The 21,617-nt window shown below is 49.3% G+C and overlaps 1 protein-coding gene across 5 annotated transcripts in view; it reads right to left on the minus strand.

Moving 5' to 3' along the window:
* The window catches only part of serac1 (serine active site containing 1), a 192,665-nt gene that overhangs the window by 141,055 nt on the left and 29,993 nt on the right, over positions 1–21,617 (minus strand). For 4 of the 5 annotated variants that reach the window (XR_005461303.1, XR_005461304.1, XR_005461305.1 and 1 more), the window contains exons 4-6: positions 19,845–19,934; positions 8,922–9,053; positions 6,222–6,340 (exon numbers count right to left, since the gene is read on the minus strand). Coding sequence is in view for 2 of the 5 variants with exons in the window: in XM_038802391.1 (XP_038658319.1) it covers positions 6,222–6,340; positions 8,922–9,053; positions 19,845–19,934 (341 nt within the window). In the remaining 3 variants the exon portion in view is untranslated. The remainder of the gene's footprint in view (positions 1–6,221; positions 6,341–8,921; positions 9,054–19,844; positions 19,935–21,617) is intronic. The other variant, XM_038802404.1, reaches the window with a different exon arrangement.

Raw genomic sequence — 21,617 nt, forward strand, 5'->3', positions numbered from 1 at the left:
GTACGAGGACATTGGGGCAGACCTAGCCAGGAGATGGGCCAAATTCAACAGAGTGAAAGCAGCCCTTCACAGGAACAATGTGCGCTTTGGTATGCTGTACCCAGCAAAACTCTGGGTCACATACCAAAAAAGAGTGTATTTCTTTACAGCCCCCACCGACGCAAACAAATTTATCGAGGAACACGGGGTGGAAAACCAACAGAGAGGGTAGAAACACGGGTCCCCTGGCAAGGGGCAACAACACGCATGGGGCAATGCCAGGCCCCCCTGCACCCACCTCCAACATGGCCAGTGTACCCTGAACAAAAAGCAAACCACTACCCAAAGAACTGCCATAGGTGGGAAACCAGGCCCCAGCACAAGGGCACGAGAGTAGCGGAGAAGGGAGAGCAAACAGGGGGAGCGCAGGGTAGGGCGGGGGAAGAGCGGGCAGAAAAACGCTGAGGCTGAGCAGGGGAGAAGCCAGACAGTAACGCCCCAGTGGGGGGGGGGGGGGGGGGGGTCACCGCACTCGCAAGAAAGCTAGCACTGTGGACATGCAAAAAAGCAGGGTCGCAGCGTGCCCCCAACAGGGGGGGACGGCATGAGGCAGGGGGGGAAGAACCACTCAACAGAGGCGGGAGAGCAAACGGGGATAGGAGCAGGGGAAAGAGGGATAAAGGAGGGATATACGGGAGAGGGGGAGAAAGGGGGAGGAAAGGGAGAGACGGGGGGGGGCACGGGGGGTGGGGGGGGCGGAACACAGGGATGGAGGGACAAACAAGGCTAGAAAAGGAACAGCAATAGGGCTACCGAGTGCCACAACCAAGGGCTTGGAACAAGGAATCGTTACAAGCATCCACCCAGTACGGCCTCTGGGCGAAGGGAGAACCCAGAGTGAAGCTGGCTACCTGTGTTTTCCTTCTTCTTCCCAGTACACAACGTATACACCAGTATTTATTCTTTGTGGTGGGGAAAACGGTGCTTCCGGGGATAGACAAATTGGAATACTCCGCAATTATGATATCAGACCACGCTCCACACTACACGGATGTGAGGCTGGAGACGGGCAGGGCCCAACGCCCCACATGGAGGTTGGACATTGCCCTACTAGCTGACAAAGTCTTCAACGAAAAGATATCGCGGGCCATAGCAGAATACATGGAGAACAATCAGAACGGGAAGGTCTCACCCTCCACGTTCTGGGAAGCGCTAAAGGCCTGATGTGACCATCAATTCACGCGAAACACGATTGGAAGTTAGCTGTGGTTTTAATAGACTTACAACTGAGCCTGCCTGCGACCAGAAGAACTGAGGGCAGGCTCACACGGGTGATGGCCAAGATGGCGGCCCCCGTTCATCGCACGTGGCGGGCGATGAAGAAGACGGCGTCCAAGATGGCAGCCCCCGTGGATCGCACGTGTCGGGCGGCGAGGAAGATGGCGGCCCCCATGATTCGCACATGGCCGGCCGCGTGGGGGAGGATTGCCAAGATGGCGGCCCACATGTTGGGCGGAGGCGGAGTCGGCAGACACACAGCAACGTTGCGGGGCCTGCGGGCCTGCTAGTTGGGGGAGCGATTGTTCTGGACTGCGGAGGAGTTAGAGGGTTTTGATCTCGCCAGGCATACTTTGGCGTAATGTCCTTTTCGACCACAGCTGCTGCAGGTCGCGTTACGGGCCGGGCAGTGCTGCCGTGGGTGTTGGGGGTGGCCACAGAAATGGCACGCTGGCGCTCCATAGTGGGTGGGTGGCCGTGCGGCGCAGGCCTGGGGCAGTCGCTGGTCGGGGGTCCACGATGGGGTCGCTTGGTCTGCGGGGAATGAGTTGAGACTTTGAAACGCGACCTCCATTGTGGTTGCTAGTGCTACCGTGTCCTCCAAGTTCTGGGCCCCCTTTTCGAGTAGTCGCTGGCGCACATAGTTAGACCGGACACCCGCAACGTACACATCACGGACAGCGAGTTCCATATGTTGGGAGGCAGTTACAGCCTGAAAGGTGCAGTCCCGAGCAAGGACTTTTAAATCTCGCAGGAAGTCCTCTAGCAACTCTGCGGGGCGGGCGGGTAGCGAAAATGTGCCGCGCGTAGACCTCGTTTACTGGCCGCACGTATAATCGGTCGAGCATAGCCAGGGCCTCGGTATACGAGTCGGTGCAGTTGAGTTGCGTAGAGATGCGATGGCTCACCCGTGCGTACAGTAGGCTGAGTTTCTGCTCCTCTGTAGTCTCGGAGGTGGTCAATGCAGCCAGGTAGGCCTTGAAACACCGAAGCCAGTGTAGGAAGATTTCCTTCACCTCTGCAGCCCGCGGGTCGAGTTCTAGTCGATCAGGTTTGAGGGCTGATTCCATAGTAGTTTTCTTAAAGTTTTCTAAGTCTATTAAATTGATGTGACCATCAATTCACTCGAGACATGATTGGAAGTAAACTGTGGTTTTAATAGACTTACAACTGAGTCTGCCTGCGACCAGAAGAACTGAGGGCAGGCTCACACGGCTGCAGCACATTATACATCCGGTAGTGGGAGGGACCATGGGCGGAGCCGAGGGTGGAGCCCTGTACAAGCTCCTCATCTCCCCCTATGGGCAGAGCCACGCAACGGCTCACAGACAGAGCCCACAAGGACACAATACTATACAATACAATACAGTGTGAATTACATTCACCACAAGGCCGTACTAAGAGGGGAAATCATTGCCTTCAAAGCGCGAAGAAATAGGGACGAAAGGGCGGCTAGGCCGCAGCTGGTCGACTCCATACTGGAGGTAGGCCGTAAATACTCCGAGGCCTCGACCGTAGAGCTCCTGGCAGAGAGGAAAGAGTTACAAAGGAACTTTGATCTGCTCTCCACCAGGAAAGCAGTGCACCAACTCCGCCAGGCACGTGGGGCCCTATACGAACGTCGAGACAAAGCCAGTGTTTCGACGGGTGTTAATTCATTATTTATGTTGTTTTGTTCTGTTTTGTATTTAATTCTATTGGGTTCATTTACATTTTGTTGTTGATATTTTGTGAAAACTTTAATAAAAATTATTTTAAACAAAAAAAGACACCCCTGAAACATCACTATCATTCCTGATTCCACTATCTCCTCTGGCAGAGAGTTCCAGGCACCCACTACCCTCTGTAAACAACATGCCTCACACATCTCCTCTAAACTTTGCCCCTCGCACCGTAAACCTATGTCCCCTAGTAATTGACTCTTCAATCCTGGGCAAAGGTTTCTCACGATCCACTATGTCCATGCCCTCATAATTTTGTACACTGCTATCAGGTTGCACCTCAAACTCCATCATTCCAGTGAGAACAAACCAAGTTTATCCAACCCCTCCTCAGAGCTAATTCCTCCGTACCAGGCACCATCCTGGTAAACCTCTTCTGTATCCTTTCCAACCAATCTATATCCTGCTGTATCCTCTGACAGTCGTCATCACTATCCGCAATTCCACCAAATTTTGTGTTTTCTGCAAATTTACTAATCAGACCAGTTACATTTTCCTCCAAATTTACTACAAACCGCAACAGTCCCAGCACTGATCGTTGCGGAACACCACTAGTCACAGCCTTTAGTTCAGAAAAGCACCTTTCCACTGCTCCCCTCAGTCTTCTATGACCTAGACAGTTCTGTATCCATCTTGCCAGCTCACCTCTGATCCCGTGCAACTTCACATTCTGTGAAATCGATACGAGGAACCTTGTCAAAGGCCTTACTAAAGTCCATGTAGACAACATCCTCTGCCCTACCTTCATCAATCATCTTCATCACTTCCTCAAAAAGCTTGATCAAATTACTAAGATACGACTTCCCCTTCACAAAACCGTGCTGCCTCTCGCTAATATGTCCATTTGCTTCCAAATGGGAGTAAATCCTGTCTTGAAGAAACCTCTCCAATAATTTCTCTACCACTGACGTAAGGCTCACCAGCTTGTAATTTCTTGGATTGTCCTTGCTACCCTTCTTAAACAAAGGAACAACATTAGCTATTCTCCAGTCCTCTCAGACCTCACCAAAGATTTCTGTCAAGGCCCCAGCAATTTCCTCCCTTGCCTCCCTCCGTATTCTGGGGAGATATCCTTCCCCAAACTCATCATCCACTAAGTCCTTCTCTTTGGTGAATACTGATGCGAAGTACTCATTCAGCACCTCACCCATTTCCTCTGATTCCACAAAAAGATTCCCTCCCCTGTGCTCGAGTGGGCTTTCCCTGGCTACCCTCTTGCTCTTTACATACAGGTAATAAGCAATCCAGCTGTATGACTTGAAAAGCAGGTTATATATGTGTCCATATTCTGCTTCAATTCAAAACTGTGAAAGCAAAACCCATGTTTATGAGCCACACTGAAAGCACAAGAGCACTTCATATTCTTCTCGAACTGGATAATGGGTGAAGGAAAAAATATTACTGAAGATCAATATTTTGAAGAATTTATTTATTTATTCAAAGCAACTGCATTTCATCGAGTACAGCATTATTACTTGTAAAATAAAACTCAACTGAAGAGGTAAAACAAAAGCACAATTGATTTTAGATCTGAAAACTGGATACAGGACTCGCACCATAAAATTATCTTGTTCTGGGAATATAACAAATTGATCCTCCTGCATAGAGGTATCCAGAGGCAGCGTGTGCCAGATGGGAAAAGGCCCAAATTTTTAAAATCTTAACACTGAAAACAATCGTGGTCTTTCTTCACTAATTCTATCGATATAGCGAGGAGCATTTCATGGATAACCAAAACAGCGGTTTGGGATAGTATATTGCATTGTTTTCCTCCGAGATTGCAACACACACCAGTGGCGTATCACCCATCCCTTGCCCTACTCATCTCTCTTAGTCTCCCTCTCTTGGCCATGGGCTTCTGCCTGTGGCTGCTTCACTGAACATAGAACATAGAACAGTACAGCACAGAACAGGCCCTTCGGCCCTCGATGTTGTGCCGAGCCATGATCACCCTACTCAAACCCACGTATCCACCCTATACCCGTAACCCAACAACCCCCCCTTAACCTTACTTTTTAGGACACTACGGGCAATTTAGCATGGCCAATCCACCTAACCCGCACATCTTTGGACTGTGGGAGGAAACCGGAGCACCCGGAGGAAACCCACGCACACACGGGGAGGACGTGCAGACTCCGCACAGACAGTGACCCAGCCGGGAATCGAACCTGGGACCCTGGAGCTGTGAAGCATTTATGCTAACCACCATGCTACCGTGCTGCCCCTTGAAGTCTCAACCAAGAACCTGGCAGTGTTTCCTCCATTGCTGAGTTGCAGCGTGTCTGAGCTCAATCGGGTCACTCTGGTGCAGTGGAACAACCGGGACTGCAAGATCAGCATGTCGAGACTCTCAGCCTGTGCTTGAATTGTTTCCTGACCAAGGCTTATGAGTTGGAATGGCTCTGATAATGTGATTGGTGAGTACATAAAATAATAACATTTTACAAAGTGCTTTAAAGACATGATGGTTCATATTTACATCAGGTATATTATAATGTAAATAATATATTGGTCCAAAATACATATATTTAAATAATTATATATTGAATGTTACTATATTTTTTTGTGGCATTTTTTGGTTTCTGGGGTCACCTTAATTTTCAAGTGTTAAAATTTGGTCATATTTGAAAATAGTTTGGGAGAAGTTGACCTAAGAAATTTTAAAAATGAATGCATGTGCTGACTCGATACCTTCTAATCTTTCATTTACTGACAAAGCTACTGGCTGATCAACATTGAAGAGTCAGAGTTTATTGTGTGGGACCATCAAATAACATGCTGACAGAAGTAGCTTACTCTGAAAATAATGAGACCTGATTTAATATAATAGTAAATCCATCAACTATCATCATATTCTAACCATCAGCTGACCAAGTTTACAAAAACGGGTAACAAGCACCATAAATCTTCAAACGGCCTTGGTATTTAAAAATCTATGAGTATATTCGTACTATGCCTGTAGCATTGTGAAAAGCATCTTTACTTGCACTTACACTAAAACCTTCGTGCAAATCCAGATTTGGATCGGGATGAAATAGGAGTGAAATAGAGCTTCCCTCGACTTTGCTCTGAAATCCTGATGACCTTTAGCTCTGGAAAGGTACTACACATTCAATGGCAGTGAGCTGAAACTTTGACACCAATAGTCCCATTGGTACACACACATCAGATTAATTATACACAAATGCCACTTTATTGAAAATGAAATCTAAGACAGCAAAAAACATGAATGGATTTACTAACCTCAATTACTTTTGGTAAAGGAGGACGTAAAAAAAAGCGAAGGTCAACATCTTGAGATCTGGCTAGCCCAATGCTAGATTTCTGATCACATGCCTGGGCCAGAGTTCTATATTGGTAATCTGCAAATCAAGAAAATTTACATACGTACTGAAATTAACACTAATACCGAGACAAGAGTTAACATTTTCACTACCTACTGCACCAATGTTTTAAACAAATGTGAAGTTAAAATGGTGATCACTTTGAAGACATGAGATTACTTACCTATACGAAAACTCATCCACCAGACAGCGCAGAAGCACTACCAATTAAAAAAATAATTAAAAAAAAAACATAATTCATGGGATGTGGGCATTGCTGGCCAGGCCAACACTTATTGCCCATCCTAATTGCCCTTGAGAAGGCAAGGTGAGCTACCGTCTTGAACCACTGTAGTGTTAGGGAGAAGTTGCAGGATTCTGACCCAGCTACTGAAGAAAGGCGATATATTTCCAATTCAGGATGATGAGTGATTTGGAAGGGAACTTCCAAGTGGCAGATGTTGCTGGATGATATCAATTTTCTCCAGTGTTGTTGGAGCTTCAACAGTCCTTTTGTGCTTTCCTCATAGCCACTCAAATTTCTACTTTTCACGTATATGCTATGGCGACTTACCAACTTTCTAGGATTTCAATACTTTTGAGTACTTCCTCTCTCTTTATGATTATCCCATTCAGTATTTCATAATGCACCAACAATTTCGCGGAGACAAAATATTCATTTAAAACCCTTACCACAGCCTCTGCATCTACACACATGTTCCCCTCTTCATCTCCAATGCGTCCCATTTTCCCCTGAACTGACTTTACCATTAATATATTGGTAAAACATCTTTGGGTTTTCTTCAACTTTACTTGCTAATCTTTTTTCATGCCTTCTCTTTGACTTCCTTATTTACTTTTTGATTTCTTCCCTGCACTTTCTATACTCGTCTGGGCTATCTGCAATGCTTAGTTCTTTCTGCCTATCGTACCCTGTTTGATCTTCCACTGTATTCCTCAGACTTGGCAGCACCACTCTTATTTTTGGAGTATCTACTTTGTACATTTAGTATCTCTCCTTTTAGTACTTTCCACAGGTTTTCTACGGATTTATCCTCTAGCAATACTGGCCAGTCCACCTCAGCCACGTCCCTCCTCATTTCTACAAAATTTGTCTTCCCCCAGTTCAAAACTTTTTGCTCCTGCTTTATTTCTGTCCTTCTCCATGGTAATCCTGAAACTAACCGAATTTTGATCACTATCCCCGATATGGTCGCCAACTGTCACTTCAGCACAAGGCAGGCCAGCTGCACGGGTTCAATTCCCGTACCAGCCTCCCCGAACAGGCGCTGGAATGTGGTGACCAGGGGCTTTTCACAGTAACTTCATTTGAAGACTACTTGTGACAATAAGCGATTTTCATTTTCATTTTTTTTCATTTCATCTACTTGCCCTTCTTCGTTCCCCAAGACTAGGTCCTCTCTCCGATACCCAAATTATTTCTCCATGAAGGCCAACATACCATTTGCTTTCTATATGGCCTGCTGTACCTGCACATTTACTTTCAGCGACTGATGCACGAGGACACCAAGGTCTCACTCAGTCTCCACCTCTCTCAATTTACACTCATTTAAATAATAATCTGCCTTCCTATTTTTGCTACCGCAGCGGATAACCTCACATTTATCCACATCATACTGCATCTGCCATGCATGTGCCCATTCACTCAGCGGTCCAAATTCTACTGAAGCGTCTCTGCATCCTCCTCACAGCTCACCCTCCCATCCAACTTTATATCACCTGCAAATTTGGAGATAATACATTTAGTTCCTTCATCCAAATCATTTCTAATGTGAACAGTTGGCGTTCCAGCAGATCCCTGCGGTATCCTCCTAGTCACTGCCTGACAATCAGAAAAAGACACATTTATTCCAACCTTTTGCTTCCTGTTTGCTAACCTGCTTTCTATCCATCTCAAGACCCGACCTGTAATCCCATGCACTTTAACTTTACATGGTAATCTGCTATGGGAGACCTTGTTGAAAGCCTTCTGAAAGTCTAAACATCCACCATTCTTCCTGGTCAACTCTAGTTACATCCTCAAAGAATTCTAGTAGATTTGTCAAGCCTGATTTTCCTTTTGCAAATCCATGCTGACTTTGTCCGATTACACCACTGCTTTCCAAATGCTGTGCTTTGAAATCATTGTGAATAGACTCTGGCAATTTCCCTACTACCAACGCTGGTCTATCTTTCCGTTTTCTCTCCACATCCCTTTTTGAAAAGCGGGGTTATATTAGATACCCTCCAATCTGTAGGAACTATCCCAGAGTCCAAAGAATTTTGGAAAATAACAATCAATGGATGGATCAGGCCCTGGAGATTTGTCTGCCTTCAATCCCATTAATTTCCCCCAAACCATTTCTTTACTAATTACCAAACTAATTACCATTCTTTACCAAACTAATTTCCTTCAGCTCCTCACCAAGATTTGCGTTTCTCAGAACTTCCGGTACATTATTCCTGTCTTCCTTTGTGAATAACCACACTGAGTCACTTATTTGTTCCCTTGGGGAGTTTCTCACCAGCCAAGCCCACACTTAGGAATTATTTTCATCACTAAAATTAGTTTAACTTCTTGTCTACTGGCTAAGTTTGGACATCGAGTCCCTTTAATTACCATGCCAGTGATGCTTCTTTGCCAGTTCCTGTACAGCCTGCACACGTACTGGTTTAACTGCAGACTGAGTCCGTTTTAGAAGAAGCCACAAACCAGACTCATGGTCTTCCACATCTAGTTTCATGTAATGTTCTGCAAAACACAAATAACTCTGAAAATTAAGCATTTGCAAAGGTCACCCACATATTTAAAAACGTAATCTGTAACCCACTAACCATTTACAGTTTTTGTTTCTATGAAAAACAATTATTGAAGTAAAGCAACTGATAGAACAGATCTACAGTGGGGACAGAATGGAACTTAACTCAAAGATATCAAACAAAGTATTCACTTCAGAATTCTACCCTACATCTACTTAGCCGCCTTGGCACTGTAATGTCAGCCCACTCCTTATCCTTCCACCCAGATGACCTGACATCATGCCGGTGCGAATCACTGCTGGTTTTCAAAAACAACACTGGTATAGCTCCCGGGTGGGTAAGGGACATGACCAGGCAGTGCCCTGTCCCCCTGCCAGTTTGCCACTGCCAGGGGCAGGCTCTCAGGGGAGCCACATTGGGGGTGTTCCCCTTAGGTGTGGTGGGGAAAAGAAGGGAGGGGTGAGGTAGAGAGAGATGAGCCCCAATGCTTTTGGTGGTGGTGGTGGTGGTTGATTTCCCGACCTCAGGATTCCTGGCCTTGCCGAAATCTTTAGGCCTGGTCCCTCCAGCTGATGGTGTGAATCTTGCTTGCCCTTTTAAAAAACACAGGGTGGGACTTACGGTGGTGACATGCAGGTGAAGTCGCACACTGGGTGGCTCCTGCCAGAGTTCTCGGTATTTGGCCCTTTTCGCCCAGTTTTAGGGGGAATTTTTATATGAACGTCCTCCGTAAAGTTGTAGAAATTTGAGGGTGTAGAAATCTGAACGGAAGAATATGGCACGAAGGGGAACGATTGCTAGTCTGCCTGAGGGCCTGAGTTCAGTGTAGAATACTGTGGGAGGACAGATGGCGGGAGCAAGCTTGCTAGGTGGGGCTGCCCTCATTCCAATGGTTACATTGGCCGAGGTGAGTGCGTGGAGTTTGAGCGGTAGTTTGCCAAACATTTTGAGTGACATGGGAAGGAGATGATGCGAATGATCAAACAGTTGGTGGAAGATTTGCTGACGCTGATAAAAGGAGGCTCTTGGAAAGGCATTGGAGAACCATGGGGGAGCATGGACAGGTGTTGAAGGGGTGGAGGATGCATTGTCGCGGCACAGCAACCAGCTCGCCTCGATGGGAGAGGAGCTGCAGAGGATGGAGAAAAGTAATAAGGGGCTGAGAGCTAAAGTGTAAGACCTGGAGAACAGGTCACGGCAGTAGCATCTTCGGATTATGGGTCTGCCTGAGGGCTGAAGGGGATGTTCGCCAAATTGTTCGGGGGGGGGGGGGGTATACCTCCCTCTTTCTGAGTTTCATAGGGCTCATCGGTTGCTCTGGACGAAGCTAGAGGCAAATGATTCACCAAGTGCTGTAATAGCCTATTTTCACAGCTATCAGATGAAGGAGAGAGTCTTGCGATGGACCAAGCAGAATCGGGAGGTGAGGTGGGAAGGCAGTGGTATTTTTATGTACCAGGACATCACGGTGGAGCTGACAAGAAGGCGCGTGGTCTTTAACAGGGCGAAGGCAGCACTTTACAAGAGTGCTATGCACTGCAGGGTGGTCGACCTGGCGAATCGGAGAGTTACATATAACTCCAAGGACCATTTCTTTGAGACGGAGGCATTCATAAGGGCGAAATAACTGGGACTGAATTGAGTTTGGACTTTGATTTATTATGTGATTATCAGGTGGCACAGTGGCAACCACTGCTGCCTCACAGTGCCAGGGACCCGGTTCAATTCACAACTTGGGTGACTATGTTGAGTCTGCACGTTCTCCCCGTGTCTGCGTGGGTACCTCCGGATGCTCAGGTTTCCTCCCACAGTCCAAAGATGTGCAGGTTAGGTGGATTGGACATGCTAAATTGCCCCTTAGCGCAAGATTACAGGGCGGGAGGTAGGATGGCCTTTCAAAGGTCAGTGCAGACTCAATGGGTCCAATAGCCTCTTTCTGTACTGTAGGGATTCTACGATTCTATGTTGTGGTTGGGAGGGATGGTTTGGGAATGGTGAGATAATGTGTCAAGGGTGTTCCCCTTTGTTTGGGGTTGAACATGTTTGGTTATTTAGAAGGATGAAGGATTGGATTGTTGGATTGGATTTGATTTATTGTCATATATACAGAGGTACAGCAAAAAGTATTGCTCTATGCACAGTCCAGACAGATCATTCCATACATGAAAAAGTATAGGCCATACATAGGTTTGAGCTCATAACCTGGTAAGAACAGATTGCACACATCTGACTAGCTGTCAGAGATTGTGATGGCCGAGACCACTGATGCTTGTAGGTGTGAGGGAGACCAGGCCTTTGTTAAACCCAGGTTAATGATGGAATTGTTGGAAGATCCTGGAAATCCAGCATGAGGAGCATGAAGGTCTGGTAGAGATTCCCAGGCGATACCCGATCCAGACTGATTTGGAGGCCGAGTCTGGTGTGGACCTTGACTACCAAGGTCATCCCAGGCCACGGGGCAACAAGGTCAGCAGCCTGCACCACCACAACTCGCAGCAAGGGGGGTGAACCAAGTAGAAGCTCTCATCAAAGTATTAAGAAAACATATTAAGCACGGTAGCATGGTGGTTAGCATAAATGCTTCACAGCTCCAGGGTCCCAGGTTCGGTTCCCGGCTGGGTCACTGTCTGTGAGGAGTCTGCACGTCCTCCCCGTGTGTGCGTGGGTTTCCTCCGGGTGCTCCGGTTTCCTCCCACAGTCCAAAGATGTGCGGGTTAGGTGGATTGGCCATGCTAAATTGCCCGTAGTGTCCTTAAAAGGGGGGGGGGGGTTGTTGGGTTACGGGTATAGCATGGGTTTGAGTAGGGTGATCATTGTTCGGCACAACATCGAGGGCCGAAGGGCCTGTTCTGTGCTGTACTGTTCGATATTAGATGCACCTGCAATCACGAGTATCGAGACAGTGAATGCTTCTCTGCTCATGCTTGATGACTCATGTAATAAATGTCTGGCTTGGGTTTTGTAGGGTTTTCTGTTGTTGGTGGTCCTGCAGCAGTGCAATAGTGGCATGAATCAACCCAAGGGCTGACTGGGATGACAACAGTTTGTGTTCATCTTTTGTGCACTGCAGAAATCCAAGATGGTAGTGGGCAAAGGAACCTGGGTACAGAACTGTGGTAGGTGGCATTATTGCAAATGGAACCAGGTTTTTTATTTGGTTGGCTGGTTGCAGCGGTCAGGATCAACTGAAACAAGTGAGAATATGTGTCTCCCTTGTTTCTATATCCTGGCACCCTCCAAATGGCCCCTTATGTCTATCAGGAGTCCAATGATATGCAGGTTAGATTGGGTTAACATGGATAGGGTCAGGGTGTGAGCTTAGGTAGGGTGCTCTTTTGGATGGCCAAGCAGACCTGATGGGCCGAATGGCCTCCTTCTACACTGTTGGAATTCTATAGTTCTTGGATGCTAAGGCTATGCATCCACTTCCTTCTCATGGAGAATTCCTTGTGTTCTACTAAGTCCTCAGCAATCAGGGCCTCCTCTATCTGCAGTACCAGCTTGTACAAAGCACAGTAGACCAGTACAATCAAAGAGATCCTCGCTGTAGCGTATTGAAATGCCCCACGGGAACAATGCAGGCACCCAAATCTCATCTTGAGGAGACCGATGGTCCACTTGATGATAGCACAGGACATAGCACGGCTGACATTATAGTGTTGCTCTGTCTGCATCATGCCTCACTGGTGTCAACAGCAATTTCTTCAGTGGAAGTCAATTGTCAGCAAGTATCCATCCCTTAGGACTTCCGGTGGCTGTGATGGATCAGTAAGCCACACATTTGGGAGCTCCCGTTTTAAAGAGATTTTTCGGCTCTTTTGAGAGCCCAAAACGGAAATTTTTCGACGTCTCCCGGTGGGGGAAGGTGTGCTGAACGACTTTCCCCACAGTCCATGACTCGAACTCGGAGTGGAAAGGGGGAAAAAACAGCAGCAGCTCCTCAGAAAAAACGGGGGAAGGGATCCAAGATGGCCGCCAACAGAGCTCCAGAGGAATGGAGACTCTGGGCCCAGGAACAACAAACTGATCTCCTGCGCTGCTTTAAAGAATTCAAGGATGAAGTACTGAGCTCTCTGCAGGAAACGAACAGAAGGCTGTCAGAGATTCAGTCCACCCAGGGTGCTGCCATCAAGAAGTTGCAGACGCAGGCCATTGAACGAGAGGAGGAGGCCGTGGTCCTCGTGAGTAAGGTGGAGGGGCACGAAGCACTCCGCAAGAAGTGGCAGGAACGCTTTGAGGAGCTGGATCACCGCATGAGGCGGAAAAACCTGCGGATCTTGGGCCTTGCAGAGGGGCTGGAGGGATCGGACCTGACAGCCTATGTGGCTGTAATGCTGAATTCGCTAGTGGGGGCCGGATCTCTCCATCTGCCCTTGGAGCTGGAGGGAGCGCACAGGGTGCTGGCCAGGAGGCCCAAGGAAGATGAACCCCCGCGTGCGGTGCTGGTGAGGTTCCACCGGTTCAGTGATCGGGAGTGCGTGCTGCGCTGGGCCAAGAAGGTGAAGAGCAGCAATTGGGAGAATGGGGTAGTGCGGATCTACCAGGACTGGAGTGCGGAGGTGGCTAAGCGGCGGTCCGGATTTAATCGGACGAAAGAGGTGCTTTATAGAAAAAAGATAAAGTTTGGAATGTTGCCCCCCGCGCGCCTGTGGGTAACTTATTTGGACCGGCACCATTATTTCGATTCCCCAGAGGAGGCGTGGGCCTTCGTGCGGACGGAGAAACTGGACTTGAACTAGGGGTTGGGGGTTGCGAGGTCGGCTGTAAGATATTAGTGCTGGATTCTGCTGTTGCTGTGTTCTCTTTTTCTTTTGTTGTTTTCTTCTTGTTTTAGTACTTTTGCAATTTTGATATGGTTATTTACGCAGGGGTTGTTCTGCTATGTTTTTGTTTTTGTGCTGTGGGACATTGTCTGGGCTGTGTATCTTGAGGGGAGGGTCGGGGGGGTATGTTGTATTCTATGCCGGAGTGGGGGTATGGAGTGGGGTTGATATTTGGGAGCTGCGTCAGAAGGGTGTGGTGGGGCAGTGCAAAAGCGCGGGCTTTCCTCTGGTTTCCCGTGCTGCGGGGCTGGGGGGGTGGAGATGGTGACGGGGGAGGCGGGGCCTTAACTGGTTCTTCCCCGCGCTGGAGCGGTGCCAGGAGGAGGGATAGATTGGGGGATGATCCCACTTCGGGAGGGGTCGGGCTATTGGCGGGAGTTTCCGGGGTCAGCAGAAGTTAGCTGACCCACGGAAGTACAATGGAGGACGGTTCGCGGCTGGGAGGGTTCCTAGCCTGGGGGGGAAGGGAGGGAGGGAAAGGGGAATACCGGGTTGCTGCTGGTAGGGTCAAGAAGGAGCTGGTGGGGGCTGGGGGGACAGAGGTGAGGGGTTGTCGCTATGGGGACGGGGTCGAGCAGGGGGTGCTGGCCTGGGGCGGGCAGTCAATGGGCTATGGCTAGCCGACGGGGGAGGGGGGCGGGACGCCCTCTGATCCGGTTGGTCACCTGGAATGTGAGAGGGTTGAATGGGCCGGTGAAGCGGTCGAGGGTACTGGCTCACCTGAAGGGGCTAAAGGCGGATGTGGCAATGCTTCAGGAGACCCACCTGAGGGTGGCGGACCAGGTCCGCCTGAGGAAGGGATGGGTGGGGCAGGTTTTCCACTCGGGGTTGGATGTGAGGAACCGGGGAGTGGCGATTCTGGTGGGGAAAAATGTGTTGTTTGAGGCATCGGAGGTGGTGGCGGATAAGGGGGGTAGGTATGTGATGGTTAGGAGCAGGCTACAAGGAGAGAAGGTGGTACTGGCTAGTGTGTATGCCCCAAATTGGGACGATGCGGGCTTTATGAGGCGTATGTTGGGACGGATCCCGGATCTGGAGGCGGGAGGTCTGATCATAGGGGGGGACTTTAATACGGTGTTGGATCCTTCACTGGATCGGTCCAGCTCTAGGACGGGTAGGAGGCCGGCGGCAGCCAAGGTACTGAGAGGGTTTATGGACCAGATGGGTGGGGTGGATCCATGGAGGTTTGTACGGCCGAGGGCACGCGAGTACTCTTTCTTCTCCCACGTACATAGGGTCTACTCTCAGATAGATTTCTTCGTGGTGAGTAGGGGACTGATTCCGAGAGTGGAGGAGGCCGAGTATTCGGCCATTGCAATCTCCGACCACGCTCCGCATTGGATAGAGTTGGAGATGGGAGAGGTGCGAGACCAACGTCCGTTGTGGCGGTTGGATGTGGGGTTGTTGGCGGAGGAGGAGGTGTGTAGGAGGGTCCGGGCAAGTATTGAGGGGTACCTTGAGGTGAATGATACGGGGGAGGTTCAGGTGGGGATGGTCTGGGAAGCCCTGAAGGCAGTAATTCGTGGGGAGCTGATATCCATCCGGGCACACAGGGAGAGGAGCGAAAGGAGTGAGAGGGATAGACTGGTGGGAAAGATGCTGGAGGTGGACAGGAGGTATGCAGAGGCACCAGAGGAGGGACTGTTGGGGGAGAGGCGCAGCCTGCAGGCTAAATTTGATTTGCTGACCACTAGAAAGGCGGAGGCACAGTGGAGGAAGGCACAAGGGGCAGTGTACGAACATGGTGAAAAGGCGAGTAGGATGCTGGCTCATCAGCTGCGTAAGCGGGATGCGGCTAAGGAGATTGATGGAGTGAGAGATAAGAGTGGGAATGTGGTGCGGAAGGGGGTAGAGGTGAATGAGGTCTTCAAGGATTTTTACGGGGAACTGTACCGGTCGGAGCCAACGGGGAGAGGAGGGGAATGGAGAGGTTCCTTGACGGGCTTTCTTTCCCGAAGGTGCAGGAGGAGGTGGAGGGGTTGGGTGCGCCGATTGAGCTGGAGGAGCTAGTTAAGGGGATCGGGCAGATGCAGTCAGGGAAGGCACCGGGGCCGGATGGGTTCCCGGTGGAATTTTATAAAAAGTTTGTGGATCTAGTGGGCTCCTTGCTGGTGCGAACACTCAATGAAGCGTGGGAGGGGGGGGACTTTGCCCCCGACGATGTCACGGGCGCTGATCTCGTTAATTTTAAAGAAGGACAAGGACCCCCAGCAGTGTGGTTCATACAGGCCCATATCTCTCCTCAACGTGGACGCTAAGGTGCTGGCAAAAATCCTGGCCACCAGGATAGAGGACTGTGTGCCAGGGGTTGTGCACGAGGACCAGACAGGTTTTGTGAAGGGAAGGCAGCTGAACACAAATGTGCGGAGATTGCTGAATGTCATTATGATGCCGGCGATTGAGGGGGAGGCAGAGATAGTGGTGGCACTGGATGCGGAGAAGGCCTTCGATAGAGTGGAGTGGGGGTACCTATGGGAGGTGTTGGGGAGGTTTGGATTTGGTGAAGGGTTTATTAGATGGGTGAGGCTGCTATATGAGGCCCCGATGGCGTGCGTGGCCACGAATAGGAGGAGGTCGGAGTACTTCCGGCTTTACCGAGGGACCAGGCAGGGTTGCCCCTTGTCCCCCTTGTTGTTTGCACTGGCAATCGAGCCGCTGGCGATGGAATTGAGAAATTCAGAGAGGTGGAGAGGCTTGGTGCGAGGTGGAGAAGAACATAGGGTGTCGTTGTATGCCGACGACCTGTTACTGTATGTGGCGGACCCGGTGGGAGGGATGCCGGGAGTGATGGAGTTACTAGCCGAGTTTGGGACCTTCTCAGGTTATAAATTAAACTTAGGCAAGAGCGAGGTGTTTGTGGTGCACCCTGGAGACCAGGAGGAAGGAATTGGTAGGCTCCCGCTTAGGCGGGCAGGGGAGAGCTTTAGGTACCTGGGGGTGCAAGTGGCCAGGGACTGGGGGACTCTCCACAAGCATAACTTTACCAGGCTGGTAGATCAGATGGAGGAGGAGTTCAGGAGGTGGGACATGCTGCCATTGTCGTTGGCGGGGAGGGTGCAGTCCGTCAAAATGACAGTGCTTCCGAGATTCTTGTTCCTTTTTCAGTGCCTGCCCATATTTATCCCCAGGGCCTTCTTTAGGAGAGTGACTAGCAGTATTCTGAGTTTTGTGTGGGCACATGGGACTCCGAGAGTGAGGAGGGTGTTCCTGGAGCGAGGAAGGGATGGAGGTGGGCTGGCACTGCCCAACCTTCTGGGGTACTATTGGGCAGCCAATGTGTCAATGGTGCGTAAATGGGTGATGGAGGGGGGAGGGGCGGCGTGGAAAAGAATGGAGATGGCGTCATGTAGAGGTACGAGCCTGGGTGCCATGGTAACGGCACCGTTGCCGCTCTCCCCTAAGAGGTTTACCACGAGCCCGGTGGTGGCGGCGACCCTAAGAATCTGGGAACACTGGAGACGGCATCGGGGGGAAACAGGGGGCTCGATGGAGGCTCCACTGGGTGGCAACAATCGGTTCATCCCGGGGAACACGGATGGGGGATTCAGGGGGTGGCAAAGGGCGGGCATCAGCAAATTGAGGGACCTGTTTATTGGCGGGAGGTTTGCGGGCCTGGGGGAACTGGAAGATAAATTTGGCCTTCCCCAGGGGAACATGTTCAGATACCTGCAGGTAAAGGCGTTTGCTAGGCGACAGGTAGAGGGATTCCCTTTGTTGCCCTCGCAGGGGGCGATGGACAGAGTGCTTTCGGGGGTGTGGGTAGGAGAGGGGAAGGTGTGCAGGAGGTGGAGGAGTCGTTAGTGGAGGAGCTGAAGGCTAAATGGGAGGAGGAACTCGGGGAGCAGATAGAGGACGGGACTTGGGCGGATGCCTTGGAGAGAGTCAACTCTTCCTCCTCATGTGCGAGGCTTAGTCTCATCCAATTTAAGGTGCTGCACCGGGCCCACATGTCCGGGACTAGGATGAGTAGGTTCTTCGGGGGTGAGGACAGGTGCACCAGATGTTCGGGGAGTCCTGCGAACCAGGCCCATATGTTCTGGGCATGCCCAGCACTGGAAGAATTCTGGAAGGGGGTGGCGGGGACGGTGTCGAGGGTGGTTGGATCCAAGGTCAAACCAGGGTGGGGACTCGCGATTTTTGGAGTTGCGGTAGAGCCGGGAGTGCAGGAGGCGAAAGAGGCCGGTGTCCTGGCCTTTGCGTCCCTAGTAGCCCGTCGAAGGATTCTGTTACAATAGAAGGATGCAAGGCCCCCAAGTGTGGAGACCTGGATCAGTGACATGGCGGGATTTATAAAATTGGAAAAGGTCAAATTTGCCCTGAGAGGATCAATACAAGGGTTCTATAAACGATGGTAGCCTTTTTTGGACTTCCTGGCTCAGAGAGTCAATGTTGTATAAAATCAAAATTTCTCAATAAAAATTATTTTTTAAAAAAAGTATCCATCCCTTAGGCCACGCAGGAGGTGGGATGAAACGATGTGACACCTGGGAGTGCCAGTAAATATAAACATTGTGATTACTCCAAAGGTATTATATACACACCTGCAAAAACCTTGATGATTTAACAGACAAATTGCACGTTGAGGGAATGAACTGCCTTCCGGTTAATAAAGTAGCAAGCTGGCTTGTCGGCACTTGATGATCATGCACATGCAGTCTATGAGGCCGTGCACATGGGGGAATCTAGCGATGGCTTTTTTTTCGCCACATCCATTCAGTAATGTAGATAATGGTTGACCCTCCGTCACTACCTTGATGCAGTTAGCTGACAGATGTCACACATCTCCACTGGGCCCACGAAATGAACCCGAGGCATAGAAATTCAGGACCATGGTGACCGTGACAGCCACAGACACAGGATGACCACCAATACAACCAGAGCTCACCTCCTCCATCGTCACACCATTAAAATGGGACAAAGCATCTCGGGAGAGGCACTGTCTTCAGCCACACAGCTGCTCTGACATCTGCAGGTAACTCATTGTTTGTATGTGATTTCTAGTCACAGGGTACCTTCTTCTCTGAACTAACATATGCCCGTGGTCATCTGTTGCTTCCCCCTACAGGTGACCAGGAGATTGCGGTTGTCCCAATCCAAGTGTTAGCAGCTCTCCCCTCTCAGGCTCTCCTCCTAGGTGGACACTCCTCCCGAATGAATAATGCCTATAACACTTGGACGCTGGTAGCCTGACTCTGACATCCTGCCAATAGTTGCTGAAATAGCACAATCTCACAAAGGAGACTCAGCCCCAAAACAATGGCTGCCCAACTCCTTACATTCCACAAAGGAAAAACACCTCATTCTACAGCTGTCAATTGCAGCAATCACAGCAGCTGCCACCCATTGCCACAGTTTAAAATCTGCCCAGGCTCCAACATCCCATGTTTCCTGCATGCTTACCGTTAAATCCAAGGTGGCCTGTAAAATTGTCGTTTCCTACTTTCATGGTCAGCTGAAATGTCCATCAATTGTTGATTTTGAGAAAGCAAGTGGCACACCCACACAGCTTCCCATCCACCTCTCAGAATTTGGGTCCAGCATGACGTTAAGGGGTCAATCCAAAAGCATCCCACCCAATTTTACAGCCCGCACAATTCCATTGTCATCCATTTTGAAGGTGTTAAAACGCGGCCATAGAATCAGCATCAGAATATTTGCACGTTTGGCGAAAATAAAGAACCAAATCACCTGCTTATGCTTCACATTGTTTTTACAGATTGATTCATCAATGTGGCTCATCAACATCTGGCGACTCCAAGGTACTGCACCAACATTATCACTCGTCCACCGTGCATCAATACATATCATTATCCCTATAATCTGCACCGACTATTGCTGAGTTCAATGTGCTGCATCAGGTAAGATTACTCCAATGTGCGACATCATTGCTTCATATTTTAATAGGTTAAATACTTTCACTATATTTTAACTTAACAATGGAATTATTAAGACTTACTGACCATCCAGTGGCCATGAGAACATCTCGGCTGTGATTTGCACCAGTCTTTTAACTGCTCTGTGCAGCTCTTTTCTGGCCTTATTTGTGATTCCTGCAATACAACAAAATCAAAAATCAAAGTACAAACAGCACATGAGCTTGAAGAACTGGACAAATATAAAAACAGCATAAAAGTTAAAAAAAAGTAAAATAAATAAGCATTAATAAAATATTGTTATTGAGATTTAATACGAAACATGTTAATACTTTTTTTTTAAATTTCCAATTAATGGGCGATTTAGTGTAGCTAATCCACTTACCCTGCACATGGGTTGTGGGTGTGAGACCCACGCAGGCACTGGGAGAATGAGCAAGCTCCACACAGACAGTGACCCGGGGCCAGGATCGAACTTGAGTCCGAGGCAGCAGTGCTAAACACTGTGCCACCACGCTGCCCTAATGGCATTTTCTTGAGAATGGCAGCCACTGCCACCTTTTAAAGGAGAACAAAATGAGGCTGTGTGCAGTCTTTCAGCCACAGGTGGCAGCAATGAGCAGGTCACGGGCCTTGCATTTACACTTGACATCAGGTGCCCTGTATGTACTCGCTTTTGCCGCCAAGTCACAGAGGAGACCTTCTTCCATTCTCTAGCTGCTAACAAACAAGGCAAGAAGACCGTGCAGTTGAATCGCTTTGTTACAGGTAGAAGGCAGCCAGAGACACAATTAAGCAGTGTACCTACTGACCAGGAACTCACATTTGAATCTGCTGAAGGGAGCTGTGCAGGAGAGTCCAGGGCCGGTCAGAGCAGTGCTAGTGTTAGCTCTGTACAGAGCTCCGGAGCCTCTTGTTAACAGCCTACAAAGAAGAAACTTAGCTCGGGAACCAAGTAGTATACAGATTATTTCTCTAGTTATAGCTTTGTCAATGGTGTCAATGCAAATAAGTATGCAAAGCCCATGTGTGCTATATGCAGGGAAGTACTGGCAAATGAGACAAGTTTCAGGATTAGAAAGAGAAGTAGCAGGTGAAAAATTCCTTTTGCGTCTGAGACCCCAGAGTCAGTTACTAACTTACAGCTGACTCCAAAGGAAAAGACCAAGCTGCTGTACCTGACCTGTGACAGCACATTAAAAACATGCCAAACGCCCATGAGGCTGTCAGCAGTTTGGAGAAGCATCTCCAAAGTCTCCAGTGCTGAGTAAAACAAGCATTTTGTTGCTATCGTCTTTCACAACGACCTACATGTGTGAGGCTGGATTTTATGTTCTTACAAAGATGAAGACAGCACTCATGGCGCTGACGACTGGGGTTCAATCCCGGCCCCGGGTCACTGTCCATGTGGGGCTTGCACATACTCCCTGTGTCTGCGTGGGTCTCACCCCCACAGCACAAAGATGTGCACGGTAAGTGGATTGGCCACGCTAAATTGCCCAGTTTCTCGATGGACCGGACATGCCAGTTCTGGAGGCGGATCGGAAGCAGGGACTGGAAGCACCGTTAGAATTGGGGAAATTGTGGAGAGCATCAACTCCATGCAGGCGGGGAAGGCACTGGGTCCAGCCAGATTCCCAGTGGACTTCTACAAAACATTTGTGGCAGCACTGGCCCCGCACCAGCGGGGAACTTTCAACAACTCGCTATCTAAGGGGACCTGCCGCTCACCCTGGTGTAGGCCTTGATATCTCTGATCCCGAAGAACGACAAAGACTCAGCGAAGTGTGGGTCATAGAGACCCATCTCACTCCTGAACACTGACACTAAAATCCTGGTGAGGAGACTGGAGAGTTGCGT

This window comes from Scyliorhinus canicula, chromosome 1 (genome assembly GCF_902713615.1).
Source record: "Scyliorhinus canicula chromosome 1, sScyCan1.1, whole genome shotgun sequence".
Classification (NCBI taxonomy): Eukaryota; Metazoa; Chordata; class Chondrichthyes; order Carcharhiniformes; family Scyliorhinidae; genus Scyliorhinus; species Scyliorhinus canicula.